Consider the following 22,538-nt stretch of genomic DNA (forward strand, 5'->3'; position numbering starts at 1 on the left):
GATTTAAAGAGCTTGCAGATTCAAAATTTTACACATAGTTCAGTGAGTAACACCATGAAAATACAGTGTACTGACAGGATTACAAAGGAAAGATGCAGTGTTGAAAGGTAAATTTAGAACTTAAGTAATATAACATAGTATTACCGAATTAATTTAGGCTGACTCACAACTGACTCTTTTTGCCACACACCTGAAAGCTCACTTTCTTTATGAAGAGCGCTTAACCAATCTGGAGAGCTGTTTCCTTGGTTTTCCATGGGCCTGAATAGACACTTGTGATAGACATGCCGATAGACACTTGTGTTCAGAACAGGCATGCTCTCTCCTCATTCATCTAGTTGGTGGGTTTTCAGCGTGTGCATATTGCCTGTGTTGCCTTCTGTGATTTGTGATTTACTCTTTGTTCTTCTTTCACAGCAGTCATTCAAGTCCCAGGATTTCAGACCGGGCTCAGAGTCTATGACACAGTAAGCAGCTTTTCCTCCTAAATAATTTGCAGTGATAAATAGTTGTGTTTTTTTTGTTTTTTTTTTTTAAGGACAATTTATCCATTTCCCTCTTCATAATACCACACTAAAAAAAATTATGAAATGCCTATTTCGAGGCATTAAAGAAAAAAAGCTAATACCCAAAACATTATCATTGTATATGTCTTAGAAATGCCTAAGGTAGATGAGCAAGTTTTGAAGTATTTATTTTAAAAGATCTCTAGGAAGTTTTTGTATTTTTTTGATACTTGCTATATTACTTAATAACATAAATAGAAAACCTCAAAAAAAAACACCGAAAACCTTTGCAAAGCACTTCTCAATTTTTATCATTGCCGATGAGTTTGTACATAATCTGAAGCCCTGACTTCATATTCACACGTCACTAGCAAACTATCACATGAGTGTAACAACCTTGAACAGCTCAGGTGTCTGCTGTGCCCTCCCATCCCACCGCCACTGTCCCCACATTGGGTGCATGCCTACACACATGTGCACACAGAGAATCCCTGCTGAATGTCCTTCAGGAAAATATTGCGTTGGCCAAAAAGTTCAGGGGTTTCCATAATGTCTTACAGAAAAACCCGAATGAACTTTTGGGCCAACCCAATATTTATTCGTTAACCCTGCTATGCACTTTGACATTTAGAATATGTCTCTTCCAGGTCAGAAATTCCGATTTACATGACACTCTAATTTACAGGCATTATCAGATAGAACCGTGCATTATTTTATAATATTTCATTCTACAGATGAAAGACAAATAGAATTTTTAAATGGTATTTTTAAGAGTCACAGAATCATGACCTAGAAGATCCCTTAGAAATTCTACATTCCCTCTGTTTTACATTCAGGAAAACTAAGAGGAAAGACCTTGTGCAAATGTCACAAGGCACATTTATGTCAGCGCTTGAACCAAGCAAGACCTAAGTTTCCTGATTCTCAGACTACCAGGGTGTGTGTGTGTTTGTTTTTTATACTATATTCAGAGTTATTAGGCTCCTTGGTAAGATGTCATCTTTTTGTAAGTTTAAAAAATCTTTCTTTTTGAGAGATAAAATTATATTGATGATTATGTGATTATATATAGCCCTGTATTACATCAGAGCACAGTCACTCACATTATCACATTTGAGTCTCCCCATTTCCCTGCAGACCACTGCTCTGACCCCTCTTTTGCACGTGGAGAACCATGATCTGAGGGAGGTAGTAAGAGGCAGACCCAGTGCCAGAACACAGATCCTGTGTTTCCCAATCTGCTGTTCTTTCCATGCTTTCTCTCTGCCTATCACACGACACAAATACACATCCCAGGTCTTTCAGTTTTTTGTTTTTGTTATATCTGCCAGGTATGTTTTCAGTTCCGATCTCTGAACAATTGAAATTTTACATAATAATTGATCACATAATAACTGGCTCTGAGGAGTATACTCAGTGACAGATCACCCACGTAAAAAAATACGCTGGATCAGTGAGGACAAACTCCGTTTCAACAATCAAAAATGACCATATTTTAATACATTATGGGAACAGTCCTCTCTATGAACATTTTAATAAAATTTTTTAGAACTTTTATCTAATATGTGAATGAAAGGTTCTGTAGTCACTCTGACTACTTTGGATACGTATTTTCAGGTGACAGAGAGATCCACATAATGCTCTCCAGATTAAAATTCAAAAAAGCCTCAAAAACCATCCCAGCTTGTTTCTAAGGCTGTCAGGGTAGCTTGGCTTCTCTTTTTGAACATAGAGCGCTTAAGAAACTTCTGAAAATAAATTTTCATGAGAAGTTCAGATATGTCTAAATGCTCAAGTTCATCTAAAGCCTTTGGGCTTTCCCTGTACTCATAATTTCTTAGAAGTAAGGATGAATTAAGATACATTTCTCATGACTTAAGAACTGTAGGCAAGTTGAAGGTGGAAATACTATAGCCCAGTATGTCATTTCTTTATTTCTCTAATTTACTTAAATGAGTCCATTGTACCCAAGTAAATGGATAGAGGCTAATTTTTTTGTTTCTTTGCAGCCTTGCCATTCAGTTACTAACATCTGCTCATTAGTTGGTTGACCAAACTTTGTAAATGAGCCACATAGGACTGCCTCTCACCACTTTCCACTTGAATTTCTTGTCTCATTTATACTTTTTAATTTTTTTTCAGAAATGTCAATCACTTCTGTGCAAACAGTTTTTACACATTTTAATAAAGCTGCAGTCTCTTATCTTAAAAAGATACCAAGAAGAAACTTTTATAGGTTAATTTAAAGGCATTTTCTTGAAAGTCTTAAACTTTTACCTTTTATATCTCATGCCCCTATGATGTTATGATCTGCTGCCCAAGTCAGAGTTTGTAACGAAGCTTCCACAAATATGTTATAATCCATTAGTATTAGTATTAGTGTTCCCTAGTTACTAATATATTTTATCTTGAGTTTGTTGGGTTTTTTTTTTTTAAACATAGAATGTTTTATTTCATTAACAGGTTTGGTCAGAGAGAAGTTAGTTCAGATGGTCAATAATATTAAAGGCCTTTATTTGTGAACACTCATATGTGAACTGAATGAATGAATGAATGCAATCTCTTCTTAATGTAGTGCAGCCATAAGTGTTAACTCCAAGTATCCGATCTCTCCTCCACTATATATTTTTCCATCTTTATAATAATCCTATTCCAGACTTCTTCAATTTCTTCTTCTTTTCATGAGAAGAAATTAGTTTACCTTTTTCCCCTAAAATACCCTACTACTTGCAACTTTTTTTTAAAATTTCTTCTTTTGATTATTCACTTTTCAGCCTTTTTCTCCTCCTCCCATTCCCCGCCCTTTCTGAAATCAGAATTATCCATTGTCAGGAGTGTGACATCACAGAGTTCCTTATATATTCTAAATATGTTCTTTATCAGATACATGATTTGCGGATATTTTCTCCCGGTCTCTGTTACGCCTTTTCATTCTTTTAACAGTAGCTTTTGAAAAGCAAACTTTTTTTTATTTTGATGAAGTCCAATTTGTCAATTTTTTTCTTTTATATGTCATGCTTTAGTATAGTATCTAAGAAACCTTTGCCAAAGTTACAAAGGTTTTCTCCTATGTTTTCTTGTAAAAGTTTTATAATTCAAATTGTTTTCATATTTAAGTCTTTGATCTGTTTTGTGTTCATTTTTGTATATGATGTGAGGTTTGGATCAGAGGATTCTGTTTTGTTTTGTTTGCATTTGGATATCCAGTTGTTCTAGCATCATTTGTTGAAAAAATAGCCATGTCTCAACTGAATGGTCTTTACACCTTCATTGAAAATCAATTGTCATTATAAGGGTAGGTCTGTTTCTGGACATATTCTTATCCATTGATCTACTTCTGTCTTTACACCAGTAACACACGGTCTTGATTACTGTAGTTTTATAATATGTCTTGGAATCAGGTATTATTGGTCCTCCAGTCTTGTCCTTTTTTAAAGTCGGTTTAACTATTCAGGGTCCTTTGTATGTCCTCATCAACTTAGAATAAGTTTTTCAGTTTCCACAACATAGGCTTCTGGAATCCCAACTTGTATTGCCTTGAATCCAAAGATAAGTTTGGGGAGAACTGACATGTCGACAATATTCAGTCATCTGCCTCATTAACATGAAATATTTCTCCATTTATTTAGGCCTTCTTCAATTTCTCTCAACACTGATTGTTAGTTTTCAGCGTATAAGTCCTGCACATACTTGGCTGATTTATTCCTGTATATCTCATTGGTAAATGGTACTATTTTTCAATTTCAATTTGCAATTGTTTGTTGCTAATTTATGGGAATACTACTGATTGTTGTATGTTGATCTTGTATCATGCTACCTTACTAAACTATCTTGTTAGTTTTAATAACTTTTTGGTAGACTTCACCAGGTTTTCTATATAGACAGTCATACATATAAAAGCCAGTTTAGCTTCTTCTTTTCCAATCTGGATGCCTTTCCTCCCTCCCTCCTTACTGCACTGGCTAGAACCTCCAGTACAATGTTGAATAGAAATGATGAGAGTATATATTCTTATCTTCTTTTGTCCTGAAGGGAAGTGAGTGGGAAAGCATTCAGTCTTTCACCACTAAGTACATCATCACAGGTTTTTTAATAAATGCCCTTTATTCCTTCATTTCCTAGTTTGCTGAGAGTTTGTATCAGGAATGGATGTTGGATTTTTGTCAAATGCTTGTTCTGCACCTACTAAGATAATCATATGATTTTTCTTTTTAAATGTGCTAATATGGTAAATTACATTGGTTTTCAAATGTTAAACCAACTTTTCATTCTTTGAATAAACCCCACTTTGTCATGGCGTGTTATCCTTTTTATAAATTGGTGGACGTGATTTGCTAAAATTTTATTTAGAGTTGTTTGTATTTTGTTCAAGAGAAATATGGGTCTGTAGTTTTATTTTCTTGTACTGTCTTAGTCTGGTTTTGCTATCAGAGTAAGCTGGCTTCATGGAATGCCATTCTTAAGAAGAATTCTCTCCTCTTCAGTTTTCTGGAAGAGTCTGTGAGGATATGATATTACTTTTTCCTTTTGTAATTTCTATTTATTTATTGATATTCTCTATTTGATGAGCTGTTGTTCCCATACTTCCCGTTAGTTAAGTATGTTTTTCTTGCGTTCTTTGAATGTATTTATAATAGTGGATTTCAAGTCTTTGTCTAGAAAGTCCGATGTCTGGGCTTCCTAAGGGACCATTTCAGTTGATTGCTTTTTCCCTTGTATGGTGCGTACTTTCTTGTTTCTTTGCATGTCTTGTAACCTTTTATTGAAAACTGGATATTTTGAATGCTATAATGTGACAACTCTGGAAATTAGATTTTTCCCCCTCCCCGGGGTTTGTTGTTGTTGCTACTTATTGTAGTTGTTCGTTGCTTGTTAACGTCTCTGAACAAATTCTTTAATTCTTTAGTTGTAATGTGTTTGTCCACAGGAGTCTTTGCTCAGTTAGATTAGTGATCAGCTAATAATTGGAAACCGATTTCCTTAAACACCTGGAACCAGTAGGTCCCCCAGTCTTACCAGGTAGGGGCTCTGTGTGTGCTGTGCACACCTTCAACACCCAGCCAGGCAGTTGACACCTCTGTCTTAGCCTTCACTTCCTGTTAGCATAGAGTGTTAAGGTCAGCCAGCGGTGAGGGCTTAAGGCCTTCTCAGGTCTTTCCTGTGCATGCACACAGCCCTACACATGTGTAAGACCTTCTAGACTCCCAGGACTAAGTCTGAGCTTTTCAAAACCCTCATGGACAGCTTATTCCCCCAGCTTTTCCTTTGAAGTTTTTAGTCTGTTGTTTGCCTACTGTTATCCACCACTCATGCAGCCCTGAAGTTAATTGTAATTGCCTCCCAGGGAAAAGGCAAGCTCTAAGATAAGTCAAATGCAGACAGCCTTACAAGTGGTATCTTCCAGGAAACCACCAAACAGGTCAGATAATGACAATTCCTTGGGAATGAGGATTTGAAAGAGCTCCAGCCCTGTTCTGCTCCTTCCAGTGGATGCCAGGTTGCTGGCTTTCACCATAAACGCAGGCTCTTCTTTTTCAAGGTACCCACAGAGCCAGACAGTGGGGATGGGATAAGGTAAGTTAAAATGCCACAAAGCTCACTGTTCTTACCAAGTGTCAACCATTCTTCTTGAATAAACATTCTCCAGGTTACTACAAGCTATTGGCTAATTTCCAGAATCTAAAAAAGTTGATTCTAACTATACTTGCCAGTTTTCTCATAGCCTGTTTGGAGCAGAAATTTTTCAGAAGTCCTTATACCACCGTTTTTACTGATGTCACTCTATTTCTTCTTCAGATGTTGTGTAGACTCACCAGTAAAGCTACATGGGCCTGAAGTATTCTTTTATGGAAGATTTTTAACTACAAGTTCAATTTGTTTAATAGAAGTAGAGCCATTAAAGTTATTTCTTCTTATATAGGCATTGATAATTTGTATCTTTCAAGGAACTTGTCCATTTCATCCAAGTGGTTGAATTTGTTGACATAAAGTTGTTCATAATATTCCCCCATTATCTTTTTAATATTGAAAGAATCTGTAATAATGTTGCCTCTTTAATTCCTAGTGTTGATCATTTATTTCTTTACTCTGTTTTCCTCAGTCAGCCTGGCAAATGGTTTATCAATTTTATTGAAAAGAACAGCTTTGTTTTGTTGATTTCTCTTTATTGTTTATTTATTTTGTTTCATTGATTTCCACTCTGATCTTTATTTCTGCTTCTTTGGGGTTTAATTTGTGCTTCTTTTTCTAGATTTGTTAGGTGGGACTCGAACTGTGTTTAATCTAGGGCTAATTATTCCTCACTACTGATACAAATCCCTTTTGGGTATTCTACCCAACGCGTTCTGAGTTTTGAGGTTTTCCATCCTGGCTGATGGGAATAGGTACTGTCCCTGGCCTCGGGAGATTTCCTCCGCTGTATATTCTCACCTGTACTCTGCTGAATACTTGAAGAGAACCTTTGCAAGTCTCCAAGTTCTTTCACTCTGAAGCTGTCTCCTCTCTGGTAGTCTGTGAACTATAGCCTACCTGGTCTCCTCAGACTCCTAGCACTCACTCAGGGAGCCCACCAGGCTCCACACAGTCCCCATCCCCCTGTGCTGTGGCCTGGAAGCTCTCAAGGCAGTAAGCTGGGCAGTCATAGGGCTCATCTCATTTATTTTCCATTTCTTGGGTATCACTTTCCTTTGTTGCTTAGGATTCAGTGTCTTGAAAATTATTTCATATGTTTTGCCCAATTTTTTTGGTTGTTTTAGGTGAGCAGTAAATCTGGTCCCTGTTACTTATTCTTGGATGCAAGCAAAAGTCCAGATGTTGTATTTTTCAGGGTAGCTTTCTGTTAGATCATATGTACATTATGAGAAAGAAAAGGTGGAGAGGATCACACGGTCTGATTTTCCCACAGTGATCAGGGAAAGCCAAAGATGTAAGATAGCATTTAAGTCTTAAAAACCATGTAGAGACAGTGTGAACAAAAAGAAAAGGACCTAGAAGTCAGAAGTATGGCAGGAGCTAAGGCACAATTGCATGAAAGTGCCTGGAATACCCTGAGACTAGCAGGGTACTCTACAGGGTGGGGGAATGCACAGACCAAAAATATATATATATTTTTTAAATTGGGCCTGCCAGCAAGATACAGTCCAGGTCCACTGTGTCTGTAATCTTACCAGTTGCCCAAATACAAAGATTTCACATACATGTAGATTTCTTATTTCTTCTGAAGTTCTGGACCACAGTTCCACATTCTTTGCTGGCTTCCATCCACTGGAGCTGAGTTAGTGGTCTCCTCCCTAAGATGAGTCATCCACTCTCCAGTTTACCAGGGTCCTGCTGTATTATTCCTGGCTTGCTTTCCTCGCTCTCCTTGTCACCCTGGCATCCACAGACATTTGAATTTTTACTTTAATGCTAAGCTGTAGGTTCCCTGGAGATAGGCAGTAAGTTATCGATGCTTTTTGCTTCAGAACTCAACTTTTCCTTTCTCTCTCATCATTTTCCTCCTTTCTAGACGTACTTTATTTGTTCTTTCATCTTTGTGGCTTCTGAGCCTTTTCCTTCTCAGTCATCTGACTTCATTTTACTTACTTAGACATCTCCATATTAGTCTTCTCGGGCTGCTGTAACAGTACCACCAACTGGGTGGCTTAAACAATGTAAATATTATTTTCATAGTTCTGGAGCCTGGAAATTCAAGATCAAGGTTCCAGCAGGGCTGGTTTCTGGTGAGGCCTCTCTTCCTGCCTTGCAGGTGGCCAGCTTCTTGCTGTGTCCTCACATGGCCTTTCCTCTGTGCATGTGTGGAGAGAAAGAGCTCTCTGGTGTCTCTTCCTCTTCTTATAAGGACACCAGTCCTGTAGCTTAGGGTCTCACCCTTATGACCTCCTTTAATTTTAATTACCTCCATAAAGGCCCAATCTCTAGATATATTCACTTTGGGGGTTAGGGCTTCAGCCTGTGAAAGAATACAATTCAGTCCACAGCAGTCACTGTTCAGTCCTCTTATTGCCTGATTTTGAAATTCTTGTACCTTTTTCAAGCTCTGTTGTGATGTCTCCCACCATTCCTAGACATCCTAGAAAGGGGACACTGCCTTCCATTCTCTGAATTTCCCTTTTTTCATTGTTTTTGTATTTTCTTTTTTCTAACATAACTTGAATTACTAAACACTCATCCACAAAATATTTGTTTTCTATGTTACTGTTACACCATTTGAAAAGCTGCATTCCCCATCTCACAGGTCAGGATATCACTGTTTTCTTATGCATAAACTTCACCCCTTCTTTCACCCCTTCACCCCTTCTTTGTCAGTAAGGAATCTCCTGCTCTTTTACACACACACACACACACACACACACACACACACACACACACACACACACTTTCTTCTATTTAATTTGATAAAATCTTCCTGGTTTTTCCCAGGCAGCTAATATTTTTCTGAAAGAAGTGAAATTTATTTTATTCTTGTCCCTTGATACAGTAAAAAGGAGCCAAACCAGCTAAGGTTTATTGTCTCTACGTTATTTTCAGTGACTCCCTGCTGCCCACCCACATATATAATCGCTCATATCATCTGTCGAATATTTTTCTCTCAGATCCTCCCCTTTATCTCCCCTTTTTATTCCCACTGCCACTTCCCTAAGTCCGAGCCCCGTCTGAGCTATTGCATCAGCTTTCTCACTGGCTCCTTGTCTCCAATCTTCCCCTCCTGCAGTTCTGAGGTGGGCAGAGAACAGAGCCTTGAGGACCACAGACACATCATGGATGTGCAGGGGAAGAAGAACGAGCAAACTGGCCGGAAAGTCACCCTCATAGAGGTAAGAGGAAACCAGGAGACAGTCATGTCACGGAGTCAACAGGAAGGTTTAGGAAAGGCATGGTCAACAAGGACAAGTATCAAAGACAGCAGAAGTAATATAAGGGCTGAAAAATGCCTTTGGGATTTGCAACCAAGAGGCTGTTTGTGACCTGGGAGAAGATGGTTTTGAATGGAGGGTCCTGGAAGCATGAGTCAGATTGTCTCCAGCCCGTAGAGAGAAGGCCCGTCAGGAGAGGCTGCTTCTCCCAGAAGTTGGACTTCAAAGGAAAGAAAAAGCTGTGCAGAAACTAGTGGAAAACACAGGATGTAAGGAAGATCTTTATACAGGAGGGAATGACAGGAATATTTATAACCCCAGAGCAAAGAGCCCCTTGAGAAGAGCCAGTCAAGGTGTAGGATAAGGAGAATAATTAAAAGAGTAGAATTTGAAACAAGAAGGTGGCGCTACTTTCTCCACTGAGACAGGCAAGTGAGACAAAATGAGTTTGAATGATGATGTTTTCTGGTGAGAGATAAAGGATAAGAAGGACAGGAAAAGACTTTCTAAAGAAGGCGGCCTCCGTTTTCTCTATTACTAGAAGTGAAGTTTGTCTGCTGACAGTGAAAATGTTAAGCTCTATCACGTACACTTTTATGAAATTGATACTTAATGAGAATTAGATTCAAATTTTTCATAAGTATTTTTAGATTTGGATGGCAAAAAATAAAATCTCATTATACAGAAAGTTTATAAATCAATAGTTTTATAATCATGGGTGTTAAGGAATGACTTTTTATCACTGATACCAAAATCGGAAAACATATTTTGAAACAGATTTTTAGCTCTAAATAATAGAAACTTTAAAATCATTTATGTCAGAGAGGAAAAAAATGCCATAAGCAGAATCTAAAAACAACCAATAAGCTGGGATCAGGAAGAATTTCACAAAACATGTGACAGACGAAGCGTTAATACCCTTAACTTATAAAAAGCTCTAAAAAGTCAAAAGGGAAAAGAAGTATATCAGTAGGAGAACTGGCAAACGGGGTGCACAGGACGTTCTTAAAGGGATATATGTGTGTGTGTGTGTGTGTGTGTGTGTGTATATATATATATATATATATATATATATATATAAAACAGTGAACATACGAAAAATGTCCAATTACAGTGATCGAATTAATAGAAATTAAAACAATAAATGAGATGGTTTTTTTCCCTCAGAAAATGGCAGCAGGCTTCAAACTGATACAACCTTGTGTTGATGAGAGTATGGGGAGGTGGGTTTCCTCATATGCTGCTGATAATAGTATATATTAAAACAATCCTTTGTGGAGTATAGCTTGGTAATACTTGTTTATTTTAAGCTTTCAAATTGTTCATGTCTTTTGACCTGAATATTCTACTTCCAGGAATTTACTGTAGGAAAATGTTTAAGTATACATGCGGAGATTCAGTTAAAAGGCTACTCCTTCAAGCAGTGTTTTAAAAATAGAAGGAAAAAAAATTCAATTTCTATGAATAAAGGATTGATTAACTTACTTTTTAAAAATTTATTTATTATCATTTTTTTTTTGGCTGCGTTGAGTCTTTGTTGCTGCGTGCAAGGCTTTCTCTAGTTGTGGCGAGCGGGGGCTACTCTCCGTTGTGGTACGCGGGCTTCTCATTGCAGTGGCTTCTCTTGTTGCGGAGCACGGGCTCTAGGCATCCGGGCTTCGTTAGTTGTGGCATGAGGGCTCAGTAGTTGTGGCTTGCGGGCTCTAGGGCGCAGGTTCAGTAGTTGTGGCGCACGGGCTTAGTTGCTCCACGACATGTGGGATCTTCCTGAACCAGAGCTCAAACCCATGTCCCCTGCATTGGCAGGCGGAGTCTTAACCACTGTGCCACGAGGGAAGCCCAGGATTGATTAAATTATGAAGCATTTATGTAATAGAACACCATGTGAGAACACCATGTGACTATTTCAAAGAGTGAAAATATTATAGGAGTATGTTCATAGATGTGGAAGGAATGATGAAAAATTTTTAAGTTAAAAGAGGATGATTATAAAATAGTTTTTATATAACATATGCATAAAATATGGAACAATATACATCAATAAATGTCAGTAGTTATCACTAAGTGGTGGAATTGTAGTGATTTTTTTTCCTTCATTTTACTGTGTGTATTTTCTAATTTTTCTACTCAGCATATATTGATATATATATATATATACACTTGATCATTTCTTTTTTTTCTTTGCTTTTTGTTTTTTTCTTTATTTTTTATACAGCAGATTCTTATTACGTATCTATTTTATACATATTAGTGTATATATGGCAATCTCAATCTCCCAATTCATCCCACCACTGCCCCCCGCATTCCCCCCTTGGTGTCCACACGTTTGTTCTCCACATCTGTGTCTCTATTTCTACCTTGCAAACCAGTTCATTGTACCATTTTTCTAGATTTCACATATATGCGTTAATATACGGTATTTGTTTTTCTCTAACTTCACTCTGTATGACAGTCTCTAGGTCCATCCACGTCTCTACAAATGACCCAATTTCGTTGTTTTTTTTTTTATGGCTGAGTAATATTCCTTTGTATATATGTACCACATCTTCTTTATCTATTCGTCTGCCGATGGGCATTTAGGTTGCTTCCATGACTTGGCTATTGTAGATAGTGCTGCAATGAACTTTGGGGTGCATATGTCTTTTCGAATTATGGTTTTCTCTGGGTATATGCCCAGTAGTGCGATTGCTGGATCATATGGTAATTCTATTTTTAGTTTTTTAAGAAACCTGCATGCTGTTCTCCATAGTGGCTATATCAATTTACATTCCCATCAACAGTGCAAGAAGCTTCCCTTTTCTCCACACCCTCTCCAGCATTTGTTGTTTGTAAATTTTCTGATGATGCCCATGCTAACCGGTGTGAGGTGATACTTCACTGTAGTTTTGATTTGCATTTCTCTAATAATTAGTGATGTTGAGCAGCTTTTCATGTGCCTCTTGGCCATCTGTATGTCTTCTTTGGAGAAATGTCTATTTAAGTCTTCTCTCCGTTTTTTGATTGTTGTTTGTTTTTTTAATACTGAGCTGCATGAGCTGTTCATATATTTTGGAGATTAATCCTTTGTTGATTCGTTTGCAAATATTTTCTCCCATTCTGAGGGTTGTCTTTTCGTCTTGTTTATACTTTCCTTTGCTGTGTAAAAGCTTTTAAGTTTCATTAGGCCCCATTTGTTTCTTTTTTTTTTTAATTTACATTACTCTAGGAGGTGGGTCAAAAAAGATCTTGCTGTGACTTATGTCAAAGAATGTTATTCCTGTATTTTCCTCTAAAAGTTTTGTAGTATCTGGTCTTACATTTAGGTATTTAATCCACTTTGAGATTATTTTTGTATATACAGTTAGGGATTGTTCTAATTTCATTCTTTTACATGTAGCTGTCCAGATTTCCCAGCACCACTTGTTGAAGAGACTGTCTTTCCTCCATTGTATATCCTTGGCTCCTTTGTCATAGATTAGTTGACCATAGGTGTGTGGGTTTATCTCTGGGTTTTCTATCCTGTTCCATTGATGTATATTTCTGTTTTTTTGCCAGTACCATACTGTCTTGATTACTGTAGCTTTGTAGTATAATCTGAAGTCAGAGAGTCTGATTTCTCCAGCTCCGTTTTTTTCCCTCAAGATTGCTTTGGCAATTAGGGATCTTTTCTGTCTCCCTACAAATTTTAAGATTTTTTGTTCTAGCTCTGTAAAAAAATGCCATTGGCAATTTGATAGGGATTGCACTGAATCTGTAGATTGCTTTGGGTAGTATAGTCATTTTCACAATATTGATTCTTCCAATCCAAGAACATGGTATATCTCTCTATCTGTTTATACTTGATCATTTCTTTTAAAACAAAAGTAATTTTGGAAATTTTTTACTACAGCCCATTCTTTATGCATTTAAAGAAATCAAGGTCTGAGAGTCAGAGTTAAAAAATGCCTGAACTAGGACTTGATCTTCTGGCTCCAAGTTCAGAGTTATTTCTGTTACAAATGCTTTGCCTTTTTCCCTTTTTTTTTTAACATCTTTACTGCAGTATGATTGCTTTACCATGGTGTGTTAGTCTCTGCTTTATAACAAAGTGAATCAGCTATACATGCACATATATCCCCATATATCCTCCCTCTTGTGTCTCCCTCCCAACCTCCCTATCCCACCCCTCTAGGTAGTCACACAGCACCAAGCTGATCTCCCTGTGCTATGTGGCTGCTTCCCATTACCTGTCTGTTTTACATCTGGTAGTGTATATTTGTCCATGCCACTCTCTCACTTCATCCCAGCTTACCCTTCCCCCTCCCCATCTCCTCAAGTCCATTCTCTACGTCTGTGTCTTTATCCTGTCCTGCCCCTAGGTTTTTCAAAACTCCTTTTTCCTTTAGATTCCATATATATGTGTTAGCATACGGTATTTGTTTTTCTCTTTCTGACTTACTTCACTCTGTATGACAGACTCTAGGTCCATCCACATCACTACAAGTAACTCAGTTTCATTTCTTTTTATGGCTGAGTAATATTCCATTGTATATATGTGCCACATCATCTTTATGCATTCATCTGTCAGTGGACACTTAGGTTGCTACCATGTCCTGGCTATTGTAAATAGAGCTGCAATGAACGTTTTGGTACATGACGCTTTTTGAATTATGGTCTTCTCAGGGTATATGCCCAGTAGTGTGATTGCTGGGTCATATGGTAGTTCTACTTTTAGTTTTTTAAGGAACCTCCATACTGTTCTGCATAGTGGCTGTATCAATTTACATTCCCACCAACAGTGCAAGAGAGTTCCCTTCCCTCCACACCCTCTCCAGCATTTAGTGTTTGTAGATTTTTTGACGATGGCCATTCTGACTGGTGTGAAGTTATACCTCATTGTAGTTTTGATTTGCATTTCTCTAATGATTAGTGATGTTGAGCATCCTTTCATGAGTTTGTTGGTGATCTGTATATCTTCTTTGGAGAAATGTCTGTTTAGGTCTTCTGCCCATTTTTGGATTGGGATGTTTGTTTTTTTGATATTGAGCTGTGTGAGATGCTTGTATATTTTGGAGATTAATCCTTTGTCAGTTTCTTCATTTGCAACTATTCTGAGGGTTGTCTTTTCATCTTTTTTATAGTTTCCTTTGCTGTGCAAAAGCTTTTAAGTTTTGTTAATTCCCATTTGTTTATTTTTGGTTTTATTTCCATTTCGCTAGGATGTGGGTCAAAAAGGATCTTGCTGTGATTTATGTCATAGAGTGTTCTGCCCATGTTTTCCTTTAACAGTTTTATAGTATCCGGCTTTACATTTAGGTCTTTAATCCATTTTGAGTTTATTTTTGTGTATCGTGTTAGGGAGTGTTCTAATTTCATTCTTCTACATGTAGCTGTCCAGTTTTCCCAGCACCACTTATTGAAGAGGCTCTCTTTTCTCCACAGTATATTCTTGCCTCCTTTATCAAAGATAAGGTGACCATATGTGTGTGACATTATCTCTGGGCTTTCTATCCTGTTCCACTGATCTATATTGCTGTTTTCGTGCCAGTACCATACTGTCTTGATTACTGTAGCTTTGCAGTATAGTCTGAAGTCCAGGAGCCTGATTCCTCCAGCTCCATTTTTCTTTCTCAAGATGGCTTTTGCTCTTTGGGGTCTTTTTGTGTTTCCATACAAATTGTGAAATTTTTTTGTACTAGTTCTGTGAAAAATGCCATTGGTAGTTTGATAGAGATTGCATGAATATATAGATTGCTTTGGGTAGTATACTCATTTTCACAGTGTTGATTCTTCCAATCCAAGAACATCGTATATCTATCTGTTTGTATCATCTTTAATTTCTTTCATCATTGTCTTACAGTTTTCTGCATATAGGTCTTTTGTCTCCTTAGGTAGGTTTATTCCTAGTTATTTTATTCTTTTTGCTGCAGTGGTAAGTGGGACTGTTTCCTTATTTTCTCTTTCTGATTTTTCATTATTAGTGTATAGGAATGCAAGAGATTTCTGTGCCTTAATGTTGTATCCTGTTGCTTTACCAAATTCATTGATTAGCTCTAGTGGTTTTCTGGTAGCATCTTTAGGATTCTCTGTGTATAGTACCATGTCATCTGCAAACAGTGACAGTTTTAATTCATCTTTTTCTGACTTGGACTCCTGTTATTTCTTTTTCTTCTCTGATTGCTGTGGCTAAAACTTCCAAAACTATGTTGAATAATGGTGGTGAGAGTGGGCAACCTTGTCTTCTTCCTGATCTTAGTGGAAATGGTTTCAGTTTTTCACCATTGAGAACAATGTTGGCTGTGCGTTTGTCTTATATGGCCTTTATTATGTTGAGGTACGTTCCCTCTGTGCCTACTTTCTGGAAGGTTTTTATCATAAGTGGGTGTTGAATTTTGTCGAAAGCTTTTTCTGCATCTATTGAGATGATCATATAGTTTTTCTCCTTCAATATTTTCATATGGTGCATCATATTGATTGATTTGCGTGTATTGAGGAATCCTTGCATTCCTGGGATAAACCCCACTTATCATGGTGTATGATCCTTTTAATGTGCTGTTGGATTCTGTTTGCTAGTACTTTGTGGAGGATTTTTGCATCTGTGTTCATCAGTGATATTGGCCTGTAGTTGTCTTTTTTTGTGACATCTTTGTCTGTTTTTGTATCAGGGTGATGGTGGCTTCATAGAAGGAGTTTGGGAGTGTTCCTCCCCTGCTATATTTTGGACGAGTTTGAGAAGGATAGGTGTTAGGTCTTCTCTAAATGTTTGATAGAATTCGCCTGTGAAGCCATCTGGTCCTGGGCTTTTGTTTGTTAGAAGTTTTTTAATCACAGTCTCAACTTCAGTGCTTTGATTGGTCTGTTTATATTTTCTGTTTCTTCCTGGTGCAGTCTGGAGAGGTTGTGCTTTCTAAGAATTCCTCCATTTCTTCCAGGTGGTCCATTTTATTGGCATATAGTTGCTTGTGGTAATCTTTCATGATCCTCTGTATTTCTTCAGTGTTAGTTGTTACTTCTCCTGTTTTCATTTCTAAGTCTGTTGATTTGAGTCTTGTCCCTTTTTTTCTTGATGAGTCTGGCTAATGGTTTATCAATTTTGTTTATCTTCTCAAAGAACCAGCTTTTAGTTTTATTGATCTTTGCTATCATTTCCTTCATTTCTTTTTCATTTATTTCTGATCTGGTCTTTATCATTTCTTTCCTTCTGCTAACTTTGGGGGTTTTTTCTTCTTCTTTCTCTAATTGCTTTAGGTGTAAAGTTAGGTTGTTTATTTGAGATGTTTCTTGTTTCTTGAGGTAGGATTGTATTGCTATAAACGTCCCTCTTAGAACTGCTTTTGCTGCATCCCATAGGTTTTGGGTCGTTGTGTTTTCATTGTCATTTGTTTCTAGGTATTTTTTGATTTCCTCTTCGATTTCTTTAGTGATCTCTTGGTTATTTGGTAGAGTATTGTTTAGCCTCCATGTGTTTGTATTTTTTACAGATTTTTTCCTGTAATTGATATCCAGTCTCATAGTGTTGTGGTCAGAAAAGATACTTGGTACGATTTTAATTTTCTTAAGTTTACCAAGGCTTGATTTGTGACCCAAGATATGATCTATCCTGGAGAATGTTCCATGAGCACTTGAGAAGAAAGTATATTCTGTTGTTTTTGGATGGAATGTCCTATAAATATCAATTAAGTCCATCTTGTTTAATGTGTCATTTAAAGCTTGTGTTTCCTTATTTATTTTCATTTTGGATGATCTGTCCATTGGTGAAAGTGAGGGGTTAAAGTTCCATGCTATGATTGTGTTACTGTCGATTTCCCCTTTTATGTCTGTTAGCATTTGCCATAAGTATTGAGGTGCTCCTATGTTGGGTGCATAAATATTTACAATTGTTCAATCTTCTTGGATTGATCCCTTGATCATTATGTAGTGTCATTTGTCTCTTGTAATAGTCTTTATTTTAAAGTTTGTTTTGTCTGATATGAGAATTGCTACTCTACCTTTCTTTCGATTTCCATTTGCAAGGAATATCTTTTTTCATCCCCTCACTTTCAGTCTGTATCCCTAGGTCTGAAGTTGTTCTCTTGTAGACAGCATATATATGGGTCTTGTTTTTGAATCCAGTCAGCCAGTCTGTGTCTTTTGGTTGGAGCATTTAAACCATTTACATTTAAGGTAATTATCGATTTATATGTTCCTGTTACCATTTTCTTAATTGTTTTGTCTTTGTTATTGTAGATCTTTTCCTTCTCTTGTGTTTCCTGCCTAGAGAAGTTCCTTTAGCATTTGTTGTAAAGCTGGTTTGGTGGTGCTGAATTCTCTTCGCTTTTGCTTATCTGTAAAGGTTTTAGTTTCTCCGTCTAATCTGAATGAGATCCTTGCTGGGTAGAGTAATCTTGGTTATAGGTTTTTGCCTTTCATCACTTTAAATATGTCCTGACACTCCCTTCTGGCTTGGCAGAGTTTCTGGTCAAAGATCAGCTGTTAATCTTATGGGAGTTTCCTTGTATGTTATTTGTTGCCTTTCCCTTGCTGCTTTTAGTAGTTGTTCTTTGTATTTAATTTTTCATAGTTTGATTAATATGTGTCTTGGCGTGTTTCTCCTTGGATTTATCCTTTTGGGACTCTGCACTTCCTGGACTTGATTGACTATTTCCTTTCCCATATTAGGGAAGTTTACAACTATAATCTCTTCAAATATTTTCTCAGTCCATTTCTTTTTCTCTTCTACTTCTGGGACCCCTGTAATTTGAATGTTGGTACATATAATGTCCCAGAGGTCTCTGAGAGTGTCCTCAATTCTTTCCATTCTTTCTTCTTTATTCTGCTCTGCAGTAGTTATTTCCACTACTTTATCTTCCAGGTCACTTATCTGTTCTTCTGCCTCAGTTGTTCTGCTATTGATTCCTTCTAGAGAATTTTAAATTTCATTTATTATGTTGTTCATCATTCTTTGTTCGCTCCTTAGTTCTTCTAGGTCCTTGTTAAACATTTCTTGTATTTTCTCCATTCTATTTTCAAGATTTTAGATCATCTTTACTATCATTACTCTGAATTCTTTTTCAGGTAGACTGCCTATTTCTTCTTCATTTGTTTGGTTTGGTGGGTTTTTACCTTGGTCCTTCATCTGCTGTGTATTTCTCTGTCTTCTCATTTTGCTTAACTTACTGTGTTTGGGGTCTCCTTTCTGCAGGCTGTAGGTTTGTAGTTCCCATTGTTTCTGGTTTCTGCTCCAGTGGCTAAGGTTGGTTCAGTGAGTTGTGTAGGCTTCCTGGTGGAGGGGCCTAGTGCCTGTGTTTTTCTGGATGAGGCTGGATCTTGTCTTTCTGGTGGGCAGGGCCACGTCTGGTGGCATGTTTTGGGTTGTCTGTTGCCTTATTATGATTTTAGGCAGCCTCTCTGCTATTGGGTGTGGTTGTGTTCCTGTCTTGCTAGTTGTTTGGCATAGGGTATTCAGCACTGTAGCTTGCTGGTCATTGAGCAGACCTGGGTCTTAGCATTGAGATGGAGATCTCTGGGAGAGCTTTCATTGTTTGATATTACGTGGAGCCAGGAGGTCTCTTGTGGACCAGTGTCCTGAACTCGGCTCTCCCACCTCAGAGCCTCAGGCCTGACTCCCAGCCAGAGCACCAAGACTCTGTCAGCCACACGGCTCAGAAGAAAAGGGAGACAAAAAAAGAAAGGAAGGGAGGGAGGGAGGGAGGAAGGAAGAAAGGAAGGAAGGAAGGAAGGGATAGAAAGGAAGAAAGAAAGAAGAAAAGAAAATATAATAAAATAAATTTACTAAAATAAAAAATAAAATGTAATTTAAAAAAAATGAAAGAAAGAGGGGCTTCCCTGGTGGCACAGTGGTTGAGAGTCTGCCTGCCAATGCAGGGTATATGGATTCGTGCCCTGGTCCGGGAAGATCCCACATGCTGCGGAGCGGCTGGGCCCGTGAGTTATGGCCACTGAGCCTGCGCGTCCGGAGCCTGTGCTCTGCAACGGGAGAGGCCACAACAGTGAGAGGCCCACGTACCACAAAAGAAAAAAAAGGAAAGAAGAGAGCCACCAAACCTAAAAACAAATCCACCAATGATAACAAGTGCCAAAAACTATACAAAAAAAAAGAAAAAAAAAACGGACAGACAGAACCGTAGGACAAATGGTAAAAGCAAAGCTATACAGACAAAAATCACACAAGCATACATATACACACAAAAAGAGAAAAATGAAAAGATATATATATATGTCTATATATATTTTAAAAAAGGAAGAGAGCAACCAAATCAGTAAACATATCTACCAATGATAATAAGCTCTAAATACTAAACTAATATAAACATAAAACCAGAAACAAGTTAGATGCAGAAAGCAAACCCCAAGTCTACAGTTGCTCCCAAAGTCTACCGCCTCAATTTTGGGATGATTCATTGTCTATTCAGGTATTCCAGAGATGCAGGGTACATCAAGTTGATTGTGGCGATTTAATCTGCTGCTCCTGAGGCTGCTGGGAGAAATTTCCCTTTCTCTTCTTTGTTCGCACAGCTCCTCGGGCTCAGCTTTGGGTTTGGCCCCGCCTCTGCGTGTAGGTCACCTGAGGGCGTCTGTTCTTTGCTCAGACAGGACGGGGTTAAAGGAGCCGCTGATTCGGGGGCTCTGGCTCACTCAGGCCGGGGGGGAGGGAGGGGCACGGAGTGCGGGGCGGGCCTGCGGGGGCAGAGGCCGGCATGACGTTGCACCAGCCTGAGGCGCGCCGTGCGTTCTCCCGGAGGAGTTGACCCTGGATCCAGTGACCCTGGCAGTGGCGGGCTGCACAGGCTCCCCGGAAGGGGGGTGTGGATAGTGACCTGTGCTCGCACACAGGCTTCTTGGTGGCGGCAGCAGCAGCCTTAGCGTCTCATGCCCGTCTCTGGGGCCCGCGCTGATAGCCGCGGCTCGCGCCCGTCTCTGGAGCTCATTTAGGTGGCTCTCTGAATCCCCTCTCCTCACACACCCTGAAACAGTGGTCTCTTGCCCCTTAAACAGGTCCAGACCTTTTCCGACTCCCTCCCGGCTAGCCGTGGCGCACTAACCCCTTCAGGCTGTGTTCACACCGCCAACCCCAGTTTTCTCCCCGGGATCCGACCCAAGCCCAGTCGTCAGTTCCCAGCCCCCGCCCGCCCCAGCGGGTGAGCAGACAAGCCTCTCGTGCTGGTGAGTGCCGGTTGGCACCGATCCTCTGTGTGGGAATCTGTCCACTTTGCCCTCTGCACCCCTGTGGCTGCACTCTCCTCCGCGGCACCGAAGGTACCCCCTCCGCCACCCGCAGTCTCCGCCCGCGAAGGGGCTTCCTGGTGTGTGGACACCTTTCCTCCTTCACAGCTCCCTCCCACTGGGGCAGGTCCCGTCCCTATTCTTTTGTCTCTGTTTATTCTTTTTTCTTTTGCCCTACCCAGGTACGTGGGGAATTTATTGCCTTTTGGGAGGTCTGAGGTCTTCTGCCAGCGTTCAGTAGGTGTTCTGTAGGAATTGTTCCACATGTAGATGTATTTCTGGTATATTTGTAGGGAGGAAGGTGATCTCCACGTCTCACTCCTCTGCCATCTTGAAGGTCCCTCATGCTTTGCCTTTTAACTCTGATTAAATGGTAAGTACTTGCCGGGCGGGGGCTATAGCATGCTCACATTTTCTCTCCCCAGTACTTAGCCTGGTGTCTGGCCACATAGTAAAACTTCAGGGAATACTCATTGGATTGAATTTCTTGTGGAGTAGGGCCCAGTATTTTTAGGAGTCTTATTTTTCACACATACCATACACACAAACACTAACCTGGTTTCTTACTCATTTTCAAAATCCTGCTGTGAGATTTTCCTTTCTCTTTTCACATGATTTGCCTTTATCGGCCCTCACTCTGTTACTCTCTCCCTCTGTTATGTTACGAGGATACTTTATGAGGAGATACCACAGAGAAAACCTGGGTTTGTTTTCCTGCTGGTGTCTTACTTAGATGACATCTCTTCCCTTGTCAGCAAGTCTCTGCTGCCTCTTAGGTGTTCGGTCCCTGTGCTGTCAGCAGCCATCATCGTGCTGCTGTGTCCCTCTTGCTCGTTCCCTGTTGTCCGAAGGGGGCTGTTCCTTGTCCAAGGTGTGCACTTGGAAGTTTCTTCTCCTTTTCCTTTTATTCTGTCCCCTTTCTCCCTTTCATAGATAGTCTTTGTCATTCTGTATTCAGTGTTCCTTCCTCTTCTTAGTCTGAGTCATTTCCCTTAAATATGTTATCTTTACTGCCTACTTTAGCTTTTTCCAGTTAAGTTTCTCTTCAGGTTCCCCCTCTTGAGGGTCCTCCTGGCTCCTGTGTTTACTTCTCACAATGCAGCCTCAGTCTGATTGATTTAACTTGTCCTACTGTCTTGTGCAGGATCCATCTCACTCGTTTCCAGCTGTTCTCTTCCTCTCCCTCCCTTTTCTGATTTTCTTCCTTGGTTTTGTCCTACCGCTCTCATAAACTCCTCCTCTCACCCTGTTTGTCTCATTACTCCTCTGAGGTCCTTTACCTTCCTCGCTGTTCCTTGCAGACGTTTATAGGGTCTCTGGGTGACTTGAGCTCAGCATCCATTTGAGCCTTTCCTTCCCCACTTTTGTCAGACCCTAATTTGAGGCAAGTTTTATATGCTGTACCTATATACACACCAGGACAGTATGATGCCCTTTTTTGCCCCTGGTGAGATTGTACCTTACCTCACCATAGCTGTACCATTTTACGGTCTACCTTACTTGCGTTTGTGAGCATGTTCACTTGAAACATTTTGGGGCTTCTATATATTATATAATACTGGTTTAAAAATTTTAAAATCAGAAAACAAGGACTGACAAAGGATTTTTTTTCCCTCATATGGAAAGGCAGTACAACCATTTATTTAAGATTGGGCCATAAACCATAGCAGAAAAGAATATGAAAAAGAATGTGTGTGTGTAATATATATATATATATATATATCCATATATATATATGTATACACACACACACAATATATGTATAACTGAATCACTTTGCTGTACGGCAGAAATTAACACAACATTGTAAATCAAATGTACTTCAGTAAAATAAATTTAAAAAGTAAAAGATTGGGCCTGTCCCTAAAGGCACAGATGTTCCCTAACCTTCCGGTTTAGGGTTAGGGAATGGTTATTAGCACATCCTTTTTTGCCATGATGCTCTAGCCTCTACTTTTCTCAGGAGTGATCAATGGAATTGACCACCACCTAATCA

The 22,538-nt window shown here is 39.0% G+C and overlaps 1 protein-coding gene across 1 annotated transcript in view; it reads left to right on the forward strand.

Annotated features, from left to right (window-relative positions):
* Positions 1–22,538, forward strand: part of AHI1 (Abelson helper integration site 1) — a 218,819-nt gene that overhangs the window by 183,831 nt on the left and 12,450 nt on the right. Inside the window, exons 25-26 of the mRNA XM_060167812.1 lie at positions 418–467; positions 9,220–9,322. Of these exons, the coding sequence (XP_060023795.1) occupies positions 418–467; positions 9,220–9,322 (153 nt within the window). The remainder of the gene's footprint in view (positions 1–417; positions 468–9,219; positions 9,323–22,538) is intronic.

The sequence above is a fragment of the Lagenorhynchus albirostris genome, chromosome 12 (assembly GCF_949774975.1).
Source record: "Lagenorhynchus albirostris chromosome 12, mLagAlb1.1, whole genome shotgun sequence".
NCBI lineage: Eukaryota > Metazoa > Chordata > Mammalia > Artiodactyla > Delphinidae > Lagenorhynchus > Lagenorhynchus albirostris.